This window comes from Alosa alosa, chromosome 1 (genome assembly GCF_017589495.1).
Source record: "Alosa alosa isolate M-15738 ecotype Scorff River chromosome 1, AALO_Geno_1.1, whole genome shotgun sequence".
In the NCBI taxonomy this organism is placed as follows: domain Eukaryota; kingdom Metazoa; phylum Chordata; class Actinopteri; order Clupeiformes; family Clupeidae; genus Alosa; species Alosa alosa.
In genome coordinates, this window is record NC_063189.1 from 23,080,745 (window position 1) to 23,098,244 (window position 17,500).

General features: G+C 43.5%; 2 protein-coding genes across 2 annotated transcripts in view; both read right to left on the reverse strand.

Moving 5' to 3' along the window:
• ecpas (Ecm29 proteasome adaptor and scaffold) overlaps positions 1–13,774 on the reverse strand; it is a 25,201-nt gene extending 11,427 nt beyond the window's left edge. Inside the window, 28 exon segments of the mRNA XM_048248518.1 lie at positions 296–413; positions 562–630; positions 730–844; positions 1,664–1,718; positions 1,825–1,970; positions 2,176–2,299; positions 2,503–2,604; positions 2,872–3,044; positions 3,203–3,371; positions 3,773–3,907; positions 4,479–4,570; positions 4,802–5,009; positions 5,186–5,266; positions 5,383–5,509; positions 5,712–5,815; positions 7,656–7,778; positions 8,070–8,136; positions 8,293–8,342; positions 8,437–8,512; positions 9,554–9,639; positions 10,053–10,172; positions 10,269–10,347; positions 10,584–10,723; positions 10,834–11,017; positions 11,468–11,614; positions 12,151–12,386; positions 12,627–12,757; positions 13,645–13,774. Coding sequence (XP_048104475.1) covers positions 296–413; positions 562–630; positions 730–844; positions 1,664–1,718; positions 1,825–1,970; positions 2,176–2,299; positions 2,503–2,604; positions 2,872–3,044; positions 3,203–3,371; positions 3,773–3,907; positions 4,479–4,570; positions 4,802–5,009; positions 5,186–5,266; positions 5,383–5,509; positions 5,712–5,815; positions 7,656–7,778; positions 8,070–8,136; positions 8,293–8,342; positions 8,437–8,512; positions 9,554–9,639; positions 10,053–10,172; positions 10,269–10,347; positions 10,584–10,723; positions 10,834–11,017; positions 11,468–11,614; positions 12,151–12,386; positions 12,627–12,757; positions 13,645–13,666 — 3,279 coding nt within the window. The 5' untranslated portion in view covers positions 13,667–13,774.
• Positions 13,775–15,910: 2,136 nt separating this feature from the next.
• The window catches only part of zgc:195282 (uncharacterized protein LOC100192223 homolog), a 3,304-nt gene continuing 1,714 nt past the window's right edge, over positions 15,911–17,500 (reverse strand). Inside the window, exons 3-4 of the mRNA XM_048259389.1 lie at positions 17,487–17,500; positions 15,911–16,163 (exon numbers count right to left, since the gene is read on the reverse strand). The exon at positions 17,487–17,500 is cut by the window's right edge and continues 41 nt beyond it. Coding sequence (XP_048115346.1) covers positions 16,126–16,163; positions 17,487–17,500 — 52 coding nt within the window. The 3' untranslated portion in view covers positions 15,911–16,125. The remainder of the gene's footprint in view (positions 16,164–17,486) is intronic.

Sequence of the window (17,500 nt, forward strand, 5' to 3'; positions counted from 1 at the left end):
TATTTGAACGGAGCTGGCAAAAGATCATTATGAGAACATGTAAGACACCAGTAGACACAATGCTCTTAAAGTGACAGTGCACCATTTATTGAATTAGCAGTATTTCTTAAGAAATTTATATTTTGAAACAAAATTACTTTATCATTATTATCAATGAATATGGTGTAATTTTTTTTTGGGGGGCGGCCCACCAATTTTCAAAATCCAAATGTGGCTCTCGAGCAAAAAAAGTTTACCCACGCCTGCTTTACGAGGACACCTCTAGTGAGCTAGTAGTCTAGCAGTCAGAGTGTACCTTTCTGGAGTTCCACATGGCGTGGTGATTGGCCAGGTTCATGAACTTGTAGACAAGGTCAGGCTGGTTCAGATCACTGGCCAGTGAGCACAGCTCCTTATAGGTGGTGAGGCCATGCCTGAGGACGCAGAAAAGCACCCAAAACATAAAACGCTCAAAGCGCTTTGATGAGGAACAAATAAATGAGGTCTTAGAAACAGATGCAAACACACACATACACACACACACACACACACACACACACACACGCACACACACAGACTCACCCATCTGGTGCCTTTCCCATAGACTCTCCCTGGAAGACCTCTGTGTCCTCAGAAACGGCATGCTTGGCTCTGTGGAGGTCCAATAGCATTACAATCAAGAACAGCAAATGTGCATTTCCACACACACACACACACACACTGACAGACAGACGCATGCTGGAATCTCACCTCTTCCCGGTCATCAGCGTCTCCACCAGTGTGGACACCAGCTCCTGCTGATCCTGTTCTCCACCAAGTTCGTACACAAGCCCAAGGCCCTTAGAGGCCACATCCTGACTCAGCTCTGATACACACACACAAACACAGTCATCGTGCATTCACAATATGGATAGCTACTTAGGAGGAAAGAAGAAAGCCCCCTATTACCCCACCAATCCTGTGTTTCCGTCCTCTTGCGTGTATGTCTCACTTAATATGAATTTCTATACAAACCAAGACGGTGGATTCCTATAGAAACGCAAGCACCCACACCATTGGTGCATCTAAATTAGCTTGTACCAAAAATTACATTTTACCGTGACTCGAAGAGCTGTAAACAGTGTTGTAAGGCTGCGTGTACAAATCCGCTTGGAGCTCCAGTGGAATTTTGATTTGCGACGAGAATTCTCGGTCTAACCGTTCATGTGCTGTGTGAAAGGGTGAAAGTAGACGACCCACCAGGCCAGCACTAACCTCTGAGTGTGGTGAACAAAATCGGATATTTCAGGCAGTAAAAGCCCCGGTAAGAACCAAACCAGATTTTGTTCAAATCTACACTCCTATGGCTACTGAAAAATGTAAGGTTCATTTATCAAATGTTATTTTGAAGTATTAAAAAAACATTGCTGTTTTAGAATTTTCGAACGAAATGGGTGATAATTGAAGGTGTTACGATATCTTGTGTAATAACCAATGTTTTTATAGTGTATAAACTTGCTCTTTCGCTTAATGTATTTGCTGAACAATGTTGGCAAACTCATTTGTGCACTTCATTTTTTTTGTGTGGTAAATGTTTCTTGGCAGCGACACCTATCGGTTGGGAGTAGAGTGAAGTGAGCCAAATGTACTTAGGGAAAGTAGAGAAGGTTATGCTGACGTCAAGCATAATGAATCCTTTACTCACCATCGGGGTCTGACAGCACAGAGATGAAGGCAGTCTGGATGTCCTTCAAGTGAGACTGGTAGGGGACAAATGCGTACATGTGGTAACTGTTTACATTTTATTCCTGACACATGTGATATTCATGTATTCGTGTCCATACATCTGTATTTGTAAAGGTGTACCTTAATCTCCTTGTGTTGGCTGAGCCTCTTGACCAGCGACAGCAGCCAGATGCAGGCAGCCTGGCGCACATGTGGGTTGGCACTAATCACGGACTTGGAGAGGATGGAGGTCAGGACCCATGGGACCACATCATTACACTTCACATCTGTGAGTGCAGAGAGAGAGAGAAAGAAAGAAAGAGAGAGAGATAAAGAGAGAGAGAGATAAAGAGAGAGAGATAAAGAGAGAGAAGAATCAGAAAGAAAAGGGAAAGGAAAGGAAGAAGTAAGATAGAGGGATCCATTAGAGACAGCATCAGAAAACATTGTTGGATTTGAATCTAGTAGAGCAGTCTTTCCCCACACACGTACAGTTGGGTGGCTGATACTCCTCCTCTGTGCAGGTCCAGGCGTCCCTGGCGGCCCCGGAGCTGGTTCCTATGGCAGCACTAGTGATGGCCTCTGCTACTGTAAACTGCAACTCCACCTGTTTTGCCTGGTGAAATTCAGATTTAAGGTCAAATCCAGCATTGAGCAATGAGCCAGAAATTAACCACAAAAAAATAAACTTTTCTTGTTTTCCTATAAAGTAATACATTAAGTGATATTATAGAATGTTGCATGGATCTATATGTTCTACGTAAAATGTTAAGTTCATGGATCAACACCATAACCATTGACAGCATTAAGCTCCTCTACCTCCACTGAGTCCATGAGACCTTGCAGCAGCTTCTTTTGATGGGGGAAGTCTCCATCTCCCACCGGCAAATATCCCAGTGTCAGCACAGCACGCTCCTTCATCTAATAACGCACACCAGAATTATAGTCAACAGGTTAACATGATGCTCTGCAGCACAGCACGCTCCTTCATCTAATAACGTACACCAAAATTACAGTCAACAGGTTAATATGATGCTCTGCAGCACAGCACGCCCTTCATCTAATAACGCACACCAAAATTACAGTCATCAGGTTAACATGATGTTCTGCAGATATACAGTCCAGGTCCACCTCCATTTGTAAATGCTAGCATGTCCCAGTGTGGACTGGAGGGCTGAGGCGCTGTACCTTGGTGGTCTCCTTGCCAGAGGGCAGGCGCGCTAGCAGGTTCTCCACCAGGCTGAGTTTGGTGAAGCCCTCTCCCTCGGCAGGGATCAGCAACAGCCCGTTACGGCCCACCTCCCCCAGGGCCGTCACCGCCGCCACCGCCAGCAAAGGAGAGCCGTTGTCCAGGAAGGAACCTACGACAACAACCAGCCGGCCTGTCAGCAGCATGCTCTTCACAAGCTCATGGCATTTCTCAGGAACAGACTACTGAAGACTCCCCTACTCTAATTCAAATTCCAATTGAGTCTATTTTAATTGAGTCAATTAAAAGTGCAAACAACATTTAGCATACCGATGGTCTTGGTGGCCCTGGCGATGAGCTCATCATCCTCGGCAGGTGTGGCATTCATGAACTGCTGCTGATTGGGTGAGTTGGCAGAGCGAGGACTGCGCTTCCTGCTCATGTAGCGGCCCACCATAAAGCCAAGAGCTAAGATGGCCGCATGCTGGGCCTCTGGGCTCTACAGTGGCAGAGAAACCATAGAAAAGGAACTTTACAGCTAAAATAAGCTAACTGCAAAGGTAATGACACATGGATCAACCTTTTGAGCAACGCTGCTGGGCAACCACATAACTGATTCCACGTGTTTTGATTGGATGACCATGACAATTGATAAGTAAAGTTTTCCAGAAAAATATTTGTTGCCTACTAGAAATGGGAATGTGGCTGAACAATAATATTGTGTTACAATGCCCATCAACAGTGCTCAAAATGTTGCCTTGTAGGTCATTAGCTTAACACTATACAAGCTTTGATTCAAAGCAAAGCGCAAAATCACAAACATTAAAGCAGGTTTATGAAGTACAACTATATCACTGCTCTCATTTTCTCATTATCTCTAATTTCATACTGAATACTGACGTGTGTATCCTTGGTAATCTTGACCAGGTTCTGGACAGCATTCTTGAGCTCGTTGCCTGACATTGTGGAGATGACCATGGCGTACAGCTGAGCAGCCAGCTCGCGCATGTCCTCCTTGCTGCTGTTCATCATACCCTGTAGCACAGCGGTGAGTTTAACAACAGATCTTAAGCACCGGAACCACCATTAGTGGCCTTAACCTCTAACGACAAGCAAGACTCAATAGGCTCTATGCACGACTCCATTTTGGATTCACTTGTACTGGGCTATCAACTTCCTGTTTATGTTAAAACATTGGCAAATATGGCTTTTTTATTGTCTTCAGGACCTCGTCTCATGGTAATGTAGACCAACTTTGTGAAAATGTTGTGTGCCACTTCCTCCAGCAAACAGGAAAAGGGTTCTTAACCTTAATCAAGCAAGTGATGTTACTGAACTGGTTAGATAACTTTAGGTATGTTGTTCAATAAGAAATAGCCTACTATATTAAAACTGACAGGCTAGTATTTTGTCATTTTCTGTCTGCCTACTGTGTACAGTGTAAACAGGAAGTTGATTGCCCAGTATGAAGGAAATCCAAAATGTCCTGCACAGAGTCCATACAGAGTTCCATTTAACAAAAGTCATATCAAAGTCTCATCTCAGTTGTGATTTTACATGATCACTGTAAAACAAAGCAAAGGCAGTAGTAATTTTTCATAATTACCCGGATCCAGTCGATTCGGTCAATAAATTTGGGGGCGAGTTTGTGAGGGCACACAGACACAACCTCCAGGAGACAGTACATCACAGGTATGCCTGCAAGGACCAGATGGGTTAAGTGGTGAGGGCACACGTCCTAATAGCACAATTACAGTTACATTACATTTATATACTTGAGTCAACACTGTAGAATCCAATCCAAAAACATATTTAGAAAGTGTCTGCATGTAGCTACTATAGTGTGCTTACTATAGTGTACTATAGTGTACTATAGTGTGCTTGCAGCCCACTGCCCCCCTGCTGCCTCTCTCTCTCCACTGCGCTCACCTCCCACAGCCGTCAGCAGCTGCTGCAGCAGATCCATGTAGACCTGCACAGGGTTGGCCTCATCCCCTTTGGGAGATGTCTCGGCCGAGAGCAGGGACTGGACATAGCGGCCGATGGCAGGAGCGTCGTCCTGCATGTCCATCAGGTTCTGGGAGGTGGGTGTGACCCCAGCGCTGTGAGCCAAACACATCCGCAGATACATCATGATCTAAAGTCGGGAGAGAGCAGAGGTCAAAGGTTAATAATAAGATCATTAACTGACTGACTGAGCAAATTATTACAAAAGCGCTGATTGTTCACACATGACAGCTGCAGCACGTATGAAGAAAAGCTGTAAAAGCATTCTGGTTTTAGTATGGTGATAAATAGAAGCATAGTCATTACCTCTTCAAATGCAGAGGGGTTGAAGGGCAGGGCTGTAGTTCCCACAATGTATTTGTCGGGAGTTTTCATTCTCTGTGCAGCCTGACAGGCAGATAACCACATATAAGATGTCCACTCGTATAGTCTGAAACAGCTCTGTATTACCTGGGGATCATTCTCAGAGTGTGTGTGTGTGTGTGTGCGCGCGCGCGCCTCACCTTCTCCTGGATAAAACGGACCATCTCAGGGAAAGAGGGCACGGGAGGTCTGGCCCCCTCCTTCTCAGAGCGCTCAGAGGGGAGAGCACGCAGGACACGCTGCGCCTCACCATGCACCTCCTCACGACTGGACACACACAACACACACACAGCTTATGACCACAGGAATATAACAGAGTTTATCACATAATTAAAGCCACTAAAATACCACTGCATCTGACAACATTTGCCACCTTTACAATAGTTTCTAGATGTGTAGGTGTGTGTGTCGGTGTAGGTGTAAGTGTAGGTGTGTGTGTACTTATACAGTGTGTACTATGCATACTCACGGGTCTCCTGCGGCCAGTAGCAGCAAGTATCTGGAGGGCACGTGGTCCGGGGCGAACACTGTGCTGGCAAACTTCATGGCGACCTGTCTGACCTGCACCTCCGGCTAGAGCACAGCAAGCAGAGGGCAGTTTTGTTAGCAGCCCTGACCACAGTCTGAGCTCTCCGGGGAGCCACAACCAGGGGCCTGTACTACGAAGCGGGGTTTCTGGCTTATCTGGGTAACTTCGAGAGTAACTTGATCACGTGTGGCGTAACTTCCTGATTAACCCGCATCACTTAAAAGGTGGATAGGTTTTAACCGGTATGCTGCCTTGGCAATTTACGCTGCATCTCAAACCTGTTCCGACCAGGTTATGTTCTTGGTTAACCCGAGGTTTCCGTTAACCACACCCTTTATAAGTACCACCCCTCCACTAACAATTTCTCCCGAGACATGTCGGCGCACCTGGATGATCCATACCATACATTGGAGCGCAAATCGTGAGGGACTCTCTTCAAGAGGGCGAGAGGTTTTAGAGACCGCCAGAAAATATATATAGCCTACCGGACGATATTCTCTATGAAGATATAGATTGTCAGCTGAGGGAGTTCGTTATCTTTGTCAGATGATCTAGGAAGGCGCCTCATAGCAATGCCCGTGCGTGGACATTCATGTATTCAATCGGTGATGCAAGAATACTGTATGTCCTAAAATAAATCGGACATAGGCCTACAGTATGCTGAACATCTGAGCAAGAATAGCCTAAAATAAATCGGACATAGCCTACAGTAGGCCTAATAAATAAAAAATCACCATTTTAACAAACTTGTTGAATTGAATGTCATATTACTGTACCCTGCACATAAAGGCTACACATTTCCACAGCACCAGAATGCCTCCCTCAACCCCCCCCTCCATAATCGGCCTTCCACTATTATTTGCGATGGCCAACTCCTCTGCTACTGTAAAACACTCTGGTGCCTTTCCTCCTACAGTAGTGTTCAAGACACCTGTTTCTTGTTAGCTGTAAAACAGAGGCCAAGTGAAGGCTATAAGCTAGGCCTACATGTTTTCATAATTAAGAAATATTAATGCAAGCTATAACTATATAAACCTACTATTCTGAATAATGTTTTTGTGTTTCATTTTCACCTGCTGCCATGTCGTTTGGCAATGGTGTTGCATCTGAAATGTTCACAGGATTAGGCATACACTAAATCAGTCAATGGGGCTACTTAAACATTCAATTATCCTTATTACTGTAATCTATATGCCCACTTCTGAATTGGGTTGCATCTGTAGGCCTTTCTATGAACTCAAATTAGGCTATTTAATTATTTCAACTCATTTCAGACATTCCGCAAGCTACTAATCCTCCGTAACACATATTTGAAGAACATGTGGGAATAAAACTTTACTTTTAGGCATTTAGGCTACCCGATCTGTAATATCGCTGCCAACAGCCTTGCTTTGCTCACTGCCGACGATTTGATTTTTGTCGAGTAGGGGGTTTTAATTCCTCATAACTTGTCATAATAATTGTGCATTCCTCATCCGTAAAATAAGGTGATCGCGTCATCATTGAAAGTGGTGACTTGCGCTGCAACCCGCCCCTTTTATGTGAACGCGCACAGGTTAACCCCGGCTCAACAAATCAACTTCATAATCAGCGCCAGAGTACCGATTAACACCACTTAAGATAACCAGGTTTTGTCAACCCTGGTTTAACAAAGTAACCCTGGGTTACATCTGGGTAGGTTAAGCTGCCTTCGTAGTACAGGCCCCAGAACCGCAGGCAGCAGGGCTCATGTTAACAACAGCACTGAACTGTTCTCACAAGATCACTGCACCTACAACAGGGAAGTGTAGTGCATGCTATTCCAAGAAATCATTTTTCAAAATGAAAGTGTCGCCGTGTGTTTCTCATCATGGTCATTCTCTGTGCTCCAGTATGTGGGTATACCTTGCATATGTAGGCAGCCACCAGAGCCTCCATCAGATTGAGCAGTGCTCCTTGAAGGTTGGCATAGGCTCCCACCATCATAGACAGCGCTTCCTGGATGGCAAGGCGCACATCGGCCTCTTCCTGTTTGGCACAACAAAAACAAACAAACAAACAAACCCTGTTATGCCTCTCAGTGACTCGTACATCAGGACTGTGTGGGTCACATAATGAGGAATAACATACGAGTCAGCTGTCTAAACATCAGTCCGATTTAGTTCACAACTTGTGACAAATTGCTAAATATTGCTATGTATAACTGAACCAGAATGCTGCAATGGCAAAACATGTATGGAGGGTATTTCTGATGCATAATAACACAGATGATTTAAAGCAAGTGAGTCAGCAAGTTTGCCAGACAGGTGAACTACATACCTTACACATTGACTCAAAGAACTGCTGCACCAGAGCAATGTCTTTAGTGAAGAGCTGGGGCATTCGACTATATATATAAAAAATAATAATAAAAGAAACAAACATGGCAAATGAGTTAGTCTGTCGAATGTAAACAATATTGTCTGTCTCTGTTCTGAAGTAGAAAATTAAAAAAGGCATTGACAAAGTTTGACCACAGCAATATGGACAAGAAAACAGATACCTTGAGAGCTTCCCGACAGCTGAATATGCCACACACAATAACTTGGGATCCTGAGGGGAAAATGAAAACTGTCAGCAAACTAAAGTTAGCAACACACATACAAACAGACACAGCTGGGTGGAGAGAAAAGAATCCCAATCTCACCTCCTTGTACTCATTAATGAGCTTAGTGAGGCCATTCAGCAGCATCAGACCGAGAGGCTTATTTGTATCAGGACATCTGAGAGAGAGAGAGAGAGAGAGAGAGAGAGAGAGAGAGAGAGAGAGAGAGAGAGAGAGAGAGAGAGAGAGAGAGAGAGAGAGAGAGAGAGAGAGAGAGAGAGAGAGAGAGAGAGAGAGAGAGAGAGAGAGAGAGAGAGAGAGACTTTTAAACCTTTATTTAATCACCAGTTAAAACAAGTTTCTCAGTAGTTAAGAGAGACTAAGAAAGAATGGCTACTATTTTACACTGTTTCTCTGTACAAGAGATTCGGTGCTCCAGTGGGGGGCTGATGTGATATCACAGTGATGTGATATACGAGATCCCTTGCCTAACATGCAATAAAGCGTACATAGGAGAGACAGGCCGGCAATTCAGCACACGAAAAAAGGAACACCAGAAAGAATGTGAAAAGGAAACATCTGGAACGCTCACCTGTGCAACAAGAATGAAAGCAACACAGGAAAATCTGAAATCTGCCATTTCAGACCACTGTAAGAGGGAAAACCATCTAATGAACTGGGATGCAGCCAAGGTCATCAGAACGGAAAGCAACAAATTCCATCGATGGATCAAAGAGGCGGTTGAAATCAGGAAGCGGGCCCCAAAGACTGTAAACCGGGATGAAGGAGCCTATCAACTATCCCACACCTGGGACACATTCCTGCAGGGCCGCCCCCGGCTGTATGAAAAACCACCAGACAGCAGAGGGCGCTCCACCCCCCTACTGGAGCACCCCAGGGGACACGGCCATCCCACCACATCAGGTGGGATGGAAAACTCCATATAACACAGCTCAGACGACGTCACACCAACATCACGTGACACCTCTGATAAAGGCTGCAGAGGCAAGGTAGCCGAAACTGGTCAGGTACACAAATTTACCTTATTGGCTTGTACAGAGAAACAGTGTAAAATAGTATAACAGTAGGCCTAATGAACCTCTTCATTCAAAGAATGGCTACTGTATGTATTCTGCTGAGACTGGCTATTCCATATTTTTGCACATCTTGTATCTTCACTCATGAAGACAGATGAGCTCCAGAGAGAAATGCTACTTACACCATGCAGATGTGATGCACAAACTGCAGGGTGAGAGACAGCAGTTTATTATTAGTGTTTGCTCCAAACAGGCCATCATACACCACCTGCAAGACACAACAAAGGCTTTTAGTAAAGGCTATAGTTTTTAGTAAAGGCTTTACTGTGGCCCTGAACACGTATTTCAGCTTATGCAGATTATAACCACCACCAATGATTCAGTGAACTAAAGAGCGCCCTCTCTATGGTTGAAAAGTTCTAATTAGAGCCTGCAGCTGGTGATTACACTCTGCATTCTCCCAGCCCTTGATGAACGTCCCCATCAGGCAGTCTCTGTTTCTGAACAGTCCTCCATCTAAAAACAATTCTCCAACAAACTGCATAGTAAGGAACACGTTGAGCACTCTTTCCCAGTTTGGCAACGTTGGCAGTGAGCGCACGGACTGAGTGCACGGCACCAGCGTGAGGACTGCTGTCTGAAGGCCAGGGCAGACTGTGGGGCACCTCAGGCCTCCCTCACCTGTATGTTGGCAGGAAAGCTCTCGGCTGCCAGGCGTGAGCGCAGGAGATGGGGCAGAATCTTCAGCTTCACACGGGTGCTCACCGGCTCATGCTTCAACTCGCGCTTCATAGATGTTCCCTGGGGTTTTTACACACACACCTTCAATTTTGTACCACAGCTTACACAACGCTTTACTAATGTTAAACTAAATGCAGCCTATTAGTGTCACCCTACCTTGGTCTTGAGTGGAATGTCTCCCAAGTACACTTTATACATCTTGTTGACGATGACAGGATTGTTCCAATCAATGATGCTGAAACAGATCACATCAGAATGCCTTATTGACTTGGCAACAACCTTCATCCTATTTCATCACGGTGTATAATGTATACAACAGCCTATATTACAATATCATAATGTTTACTGCATCTCAATGTCTGTCTGTATCTTTGAATTTCCCCTTAGGGATCAATAATGTATGTATGTGTGTGTGTGTGTGTGTGTCTATCTATCTATCTATATCTTGTATCACAGACGGAAGTCAGTTACCTCTGCTTGCTCTTAAGCTCCAGGTCTGCTGCCGTGGCAACGCTGTGTCTAGTGTCACTGGAGGCGACGACCAGATGAATCACCGTCTCGACTTCACACACCTGTCCAGCTTCAATGAATTTCACAATTCCCAGCTTACACTGCCAATAAACACAGATTTGGCACAAACGTCAACATGGATTGTTGAAACTCAGTGTTACAAAGCTGGAAACAGTCCCCCGATCAGTGAAGACAGAGGTCACACACATACCTGTTCCAGCTGCTCAGGGCTCCACTGGGCCTCGCCGATCACCCGCTTCACAGCGTACACGCTCATGCCAGGAGGCGGCTGGGGCAGACCCTGCCCACCTGCTGCACCACCCGCAGTACCTGCACCACCCCCGCTCTGGGGGGAGGGAGGAGATGGACGGGACGGGGGCTCGTTTAACACAAACCTGCAGACAGGATCAGAATAAACCACACATCAACCTTCAGTACACAACAACACACACACACACACACACACTACAATCTATACTGATGCAATTACCACCCTGAGGATGATCAATGGTAACCTGTGGCAGTGATCTGAAATACTATTCAGTGGTCTGTGACTAAGGAACACCAGACCGTGAACACAGTAAAAGACTGGCACTGGAGGAGGGAATGCCCAGAGCAGTATTCAGTACATTTGATCTGCTAACACACCAACACCTTGATTTGAGGAGGATGCACAGTATAGTTTAGCATCTGCATTTCCACTTCCACAATTATTCAAAGCTGGTTGAAATGGAACTAAAATCCTGTCCACTCCCAGTGTCAGTACCGCCTTCAGCAGAACCCAGAGTGAACCACGAATTAGTCATCACAGACTGGTCCTCCAGTACTTCCTGTCTGCTACTTACCCATAGGGCATGAGGAGGACGTCCAGCATGAACTCCAGGAGCAGGTGGGCTTGTTTTGGCTTCTCTGACAGCAGGAAAGGCGAGGGCTTAGAGGGCTCTGATCGGTACTTCATGTAGAAGAGCGTAGGGATCAACAGGTGCATCAGGCTGCAGTGGGACCAACGACACCACACAAGACTACATTAGGAATGTCAACATATCACTGAATTACTCTGACTCTAAGCTAAATGTCAAGTCAAAAAAAGGTAGTTCCACCGCGCTTCTGAATTCACATCTGGTGCTTCATGGGAGAGGACCGATCATGTGGAGAGGGAGAAGGTTCATCAGAGCACATAGAGATGGCTCCAGAGTCCATGCCTCATGGACTCAGATGAAGACACAGAAATGTCAAAACATTAGTCTATTGCTGTGCACCATAATAAAATACAACTAAAAGCCATCTCTGTGTGCTCCGGTGAACCTTCTCCCTCACTAAACTAAATGTATTAGTTGGATATACACTGATCACTACACATCCACTATGTAATACATGCACAGAGCGACCACTTACACAGAATTAAGCTTAAGACGACATTGCTCAATAGTCATAAAGCAAAGGATTTCGTTAAGGTGTTGTGCCATCTCACGGTGCAAATGCATGTTTGTGAGCATGAGTGTGCCATGTGTGAAGCCCTGAAGCCCACCTGTCCTGCTGTGGCTGTGGCTTGCCCTCCATGGCTGTCAGCAGGGTGGGGGCCAGTTCACACTGCTTGCTAGTCTCCAGTCGTGGGTAGCCCATCTTGATGTAGATGATGGTGAAGTTGGTGACAAAAGAGGCTGCAGCAGGGTCCTGGTACTGCACTAGCAGGGTCTCTACTGGCAACTGGATCTTCGGCCGACTTTTGATACGTTTGTTCAGGTGGACTAACAGCTCCATCACCTGGTTAAAGACATTATGGAGATATATGGAGTAAACATGAGGGGTTTACTGAGAGACAAAGAATTGAAGCATTGACAGAATTGAAGATGATATTGTTTCATTGACTGAGATACAGTCAAATCTAACTCTGCCAATGTGTGATCTTGTTATCCATTCCATTAAATTGCTTTTGTATGCAGAGAGAGACAAATACAGAGAGAGAGAGAGAGATCAGACTAGTGATCAAGTCCAGTGCCACACCTTTTTCCTGACGCCCTCCTGGACGCTGGACAATTTGAGGAGCACAGGCGGCAAGAACTTTGATATGATGTCCTGCAGCTGATCATCTGTCTCAGCAAGGCCCAACCGCAGGAACACACGCTCCAGCTGGTCTGAACACACACACACACACACACGTTCAAATGTAATCAGAAGCAGAACCTTTGATAATGTATCCATCAGAGATGATTTGCTATATAAAGACAAAGACACCCAAAGACATTACATGACGTCATTGCATACTTCCATGCAACTCTTCATACCCATTTTTTCAAAATGTAAGTAACGTATGGGTAGCTGCTAACGTATAATCTGCGACAAAAATACATGCGGGCATTTACTGTCAAGTTATCTGGGGTAACTAGCCAAACGTTAGCAGTTGGAGCTCCATGCCAAGCATACCATTAACAAAAGGCAACACACCCATTTACACTGACGTGGTTTTTCATTCAAGTCAATAATATGCTTCAAATAAATATTATACGTCCTACTATGTTTACATGTTTACAGGAAGATAATGTAACCCAATGTCATGACGTTCAATTAGCTGATTAGCTACAAGAATGTCGTTACATAGAAGTTTATAGGTTAGTTAGCTAACAGGCTAGGAAGCTACTAAATTATGATACTAAATGTTTGCTTGCATTTGTGTGTCAAAAACTATTATTATTTTCAAATATGAAATATGACAATCACTAATAGAGTGTGTATACCCCTGACCTGTTTTATTCCTGAAAATACAAAAGGAAAAGCAAATCTATTCCTCATAAGAGTATCATATCGTTACTTTCAATTCGCACCATGACTGGGCACTGGGCCTTTCAGCAGGACTCTGCGCTAGCAACATAATCAAAAAAGCAGGTAACGTCAAAAAGAACAGAGCTGTTGATACAGTTGGTTTAATGCACCAAATATAGCGTAATCTATATAGTCCATCAGTGGAACTTCAATGAATGAACAGTACACATAATCATTACGAACAAGGCTGTTTCAAACTTACTGAGTTCGTCTTGTGCTGCCATGTTCGCTAAGAACTCAGGGACTATTCGTACTGTGCCACTCCTTTCATTCTCCAACCTTTCGGGGAGCTAGGGTAAGTTAGCCGGCTAGCGCTTTGCTAACAATCAGCTTCTTCGAGTAACGACAGTTTCGACTAACGTTAGTGACAAATCTGTGCCTAGTGACCCCCAACGGCCTGGGGCCGTATAGATAATAACCGGTAGCCTACATCAGGGGTTCTCAAACATTTGTGGGCCGGGGACCCCTCATGGAGTGGAAAATTCTCCAAGGACCCCTCATAATCGCAACACATAAAACTTAAGTTAATCATGTAGCTGTATAGCCTTTTTTTCTGTTTGATGCTTTTTTTCTGTTAGATGTATTTTAAAAACATAGAGTGCTAATACCACAGTAGTCATGTTAGCAAACGTTGACAGTAGCCTATGTAGGATTTTTTTAAAGGATTGTTGTTTCTTTATCAAATGTAAGCCTATTGCGTTGAACACATAGTGTTTGCTTCACATAACTTTAATTTTGTTGGCGGTTTATAGTAAAGTGTTTTGACGTATTGATTTAATGTATCAGCAGATCAATTGGGCAAATACTGATACTGTAGCATTTTTCGCCATATAAGACAATTTCATATTTTGTAGCAAACTTTGTCAGGGACCCCCTGACAATGTGCTGCGGACTCCACTTTGAGAAACAATGGCCTACATGCTCGAAATGTTTTGATTGTATGGTTGGCTGTTTCTTTAGTCTAGTTTGCAATGTTGTAAGCCATTTTATTTAATTTCCACAAATGAATACCCTACATTCTGTTGGTAAAAAAAAAATCTAATAGGCCTATTGAGCCTACACGTGAATTTCAATTTTATTCTATTATTTTATTTGGACTTAGTAAGCTACTATTAATACAATTTGTGGAATTGCTGCTCCAAAGAAAGATTTTTGACCGCTTCAACCCGCTGATCTATAAAGAACACTATAGTCCACTTTGTTCTTTATAGATCAGTCAGTGCTTCAACTCTCTCTGGCAGAGCTATATGCCAGAAGAAGTGGCGTGCTATTCAGAACCTTACCACTAGGCGACAATATTAGGCCACGATATAGGCATATTCAATGAGATATTCTGTTAAAACATAGATTGAATTTGAAATAGCATTCCCTCACTTCTTTATTAATATTGTTAAGGGTAAAATTTACAGTGCAACACCTGCCATTGGGATGACTTTGGATAGCATTCTCCTCCAGCACATTTTAATTTGAAATTCAATTTCCAAACTGTGGATTGCTCAATGAAGTCTTGAGACACAGTATAATCAAACCTTATGTGCACATGTAGGCTACCTGTATTGTGTGGAATTATGGTGTATCTATGTTGTTTGGTGTTGGGGGCATGTGTAAAGAGCTCTCATTGAATAAATACCGTGGGCCTATCTGTCCACAGAGGCAACTAAACATTTATTTAAATCCTGGCTTTGTCATGTGTTCCCCCCTCTGCAGTCTTTCCTTGACTGTGGATGTTCTTGTATCACTGAAGGCTGTGATGGTCATAACACAACTCACAACTCATTCCCTCTTTGTTCCTTTAAACCCCATGCTCCCTCTATTTAAAAAAATATGTTAATGGTCCACTGGCAGCACAAGGCTTCAGTAGACCTGTCAGAAGGGTTGTTGTTCTGGTGGTGGTATTTGTCTTGACTCATTACTCTCTCCACTACAGATATGCAAAGCCTTTACCAAAACATCCTGGCATTTTCCTTCTCTATAAAAAACAAGCTGGCAATGTCTTACAACACATTTATTTCATTAGTTATACACACATGTAACCTTATAAGGTTTTCTTTACAATAAATAACAATAACATCTATTGTGCGAGCATGCATGAACATGAACGTGAACGTGTGCATGCATGTGTTTGTATGTGTCTGTATGAATGACTCGACATAAACCATCAGTAAGAATTGACCTCATGGAATCAAGGTATGAAAAACAATTAATTTGCAATCAGCAAGTTTATCATATTTATGTTGTATGGGTACCATTAATGCACCCCTGGGCCCAGATGTATTAAGGGCCCCCCACTAATTGTCGTATATGTGGGAGGGGTTTGGGGGTCCTGTTTTTTTTTTTTATTTGTTGTGATTTCCTGTATTCTGGTGCATTTTGGGGATGGCCAATACTAAATTCAATCAGATTCATAGCCTACATCCTGATTTGTTGATATTGAGGCAATGATTCCATTAAAAGGCTTGGGCTTCAGGGCACGCTGACCCCTTGGGCCCCTGGGCCTGGGCCCGGTAGGCCCGTGCAGTAATCCATCCCTGTGAACATTACAGTTTATTTTGGACTGTCTTTTTGTCTTGAAGAAGTTGCTGATTCTTTTGGGTGAGTCAGTTGTCGATCCTTTCCTTGTGTATGTCCCTTGGATGCCAGTGCCTTTGGATGCATGGATGCAGCATGATGTTTCTCAGGACTTCTATGAGGCAGCACTGGGGCAGAACATGGGTTTGCTCGCTGTATGGAAAGAGATGGAGTGGTGGGTGGGTTAGAGGAGTGTGAAGATGCTTATACAGTACCCTCCAGAATTATTGGCACCTCTGCTAAAGTTGGAGATTACAAAGCAAAGGATTTAAGACTGTTCGTCTTTACAAAATCTTCCTAGATCGTCCAAATTCCTAGGTCCACTCCACACTTGTGCATTCTCCTCTTTGACTCACCCCACTATTTTTCTATGGAGTGTAGATCAGGGGACTGAGATGGCAATGGCCGAAGCTTGATTTTGTGTTCGGATGATTGTTTTGGTTCATTGACCTGATGAATAATCCAATCATGACCAACTTTTAGTGTGTTGTCAGAGATTGACAGATTTTCTTTTGAAAATGTTAAGGTTTTTCTTGTTGTTAAGGAGACCATGCACCTTAAGATTCCGAAGGCCTTTGGGAATAAAAACAGCCCCACAATACAGCACCTCCTCCATAATCCTTATTAGTTATGGGATTATTTTCAGTATAGTCATTCTTCTTTGTATGCCAAACACACCATGTTTCTAGACAAAGAGCGCAATTTTCATTTCATCTGACAATAGACCACACTTCCAGACAAAATCACTGTATCATTTAGTAACAACCGCCATATACACTGATAACTAAATGACTGGACAGGCTGTTACCTAGCATGCCCTCTAAATAAGCTATTAGCAATGGGGACTTGGTGACACCTTTGTCTGTAACTCTCCAATAGTGGTTCTTGGAATGTTTTGCCTATCTTACCATCCTCCATACTGTATGTGGGGGTAAGATAACCTTGGGTCTTTGTCCAAGCATGTTTGTCACATTTCCAGTTGATTAGAACCATTTAATCATTGTTTTAACTGTAAATATAGGAATTTTGAACAAAGTACCTAGTTTGTATAGACACTTTCTTTTTATTTGTTTGTATAGACACTTTCTTTTTATTTAAAATTAGTGTATTCTCTTATCTTTCTGATGTTGAAAAATGACTAGAGGATTTAGCCTCTGCGTCACTTTATTTTCATACCTTAGTGACAACGAAAGTCACAAACCACTTCTGAAGGTCTGAATGCTTTTGTATTTAAGATTTTTCTAGGGGGGCCAATAATTGTAAGCAATGTGTTTTCGTTAAAACTATTTATTTCTTTATGAGTTTTTCCTTTTTCTAAGAATAAATTTTCTTCCCTTCAAGGGTGGATTTTTCCTCATTGTTTTCAATGTGAGAGTACAATGAATCATCAAAAGATTATTTTTATACCTGTTTTTAGTCAACATTACCCAAGGTGCCAATAATGTCTCTAACACCGATGCTGAAAGTTCTACCTACCTCTGGGACCAAAC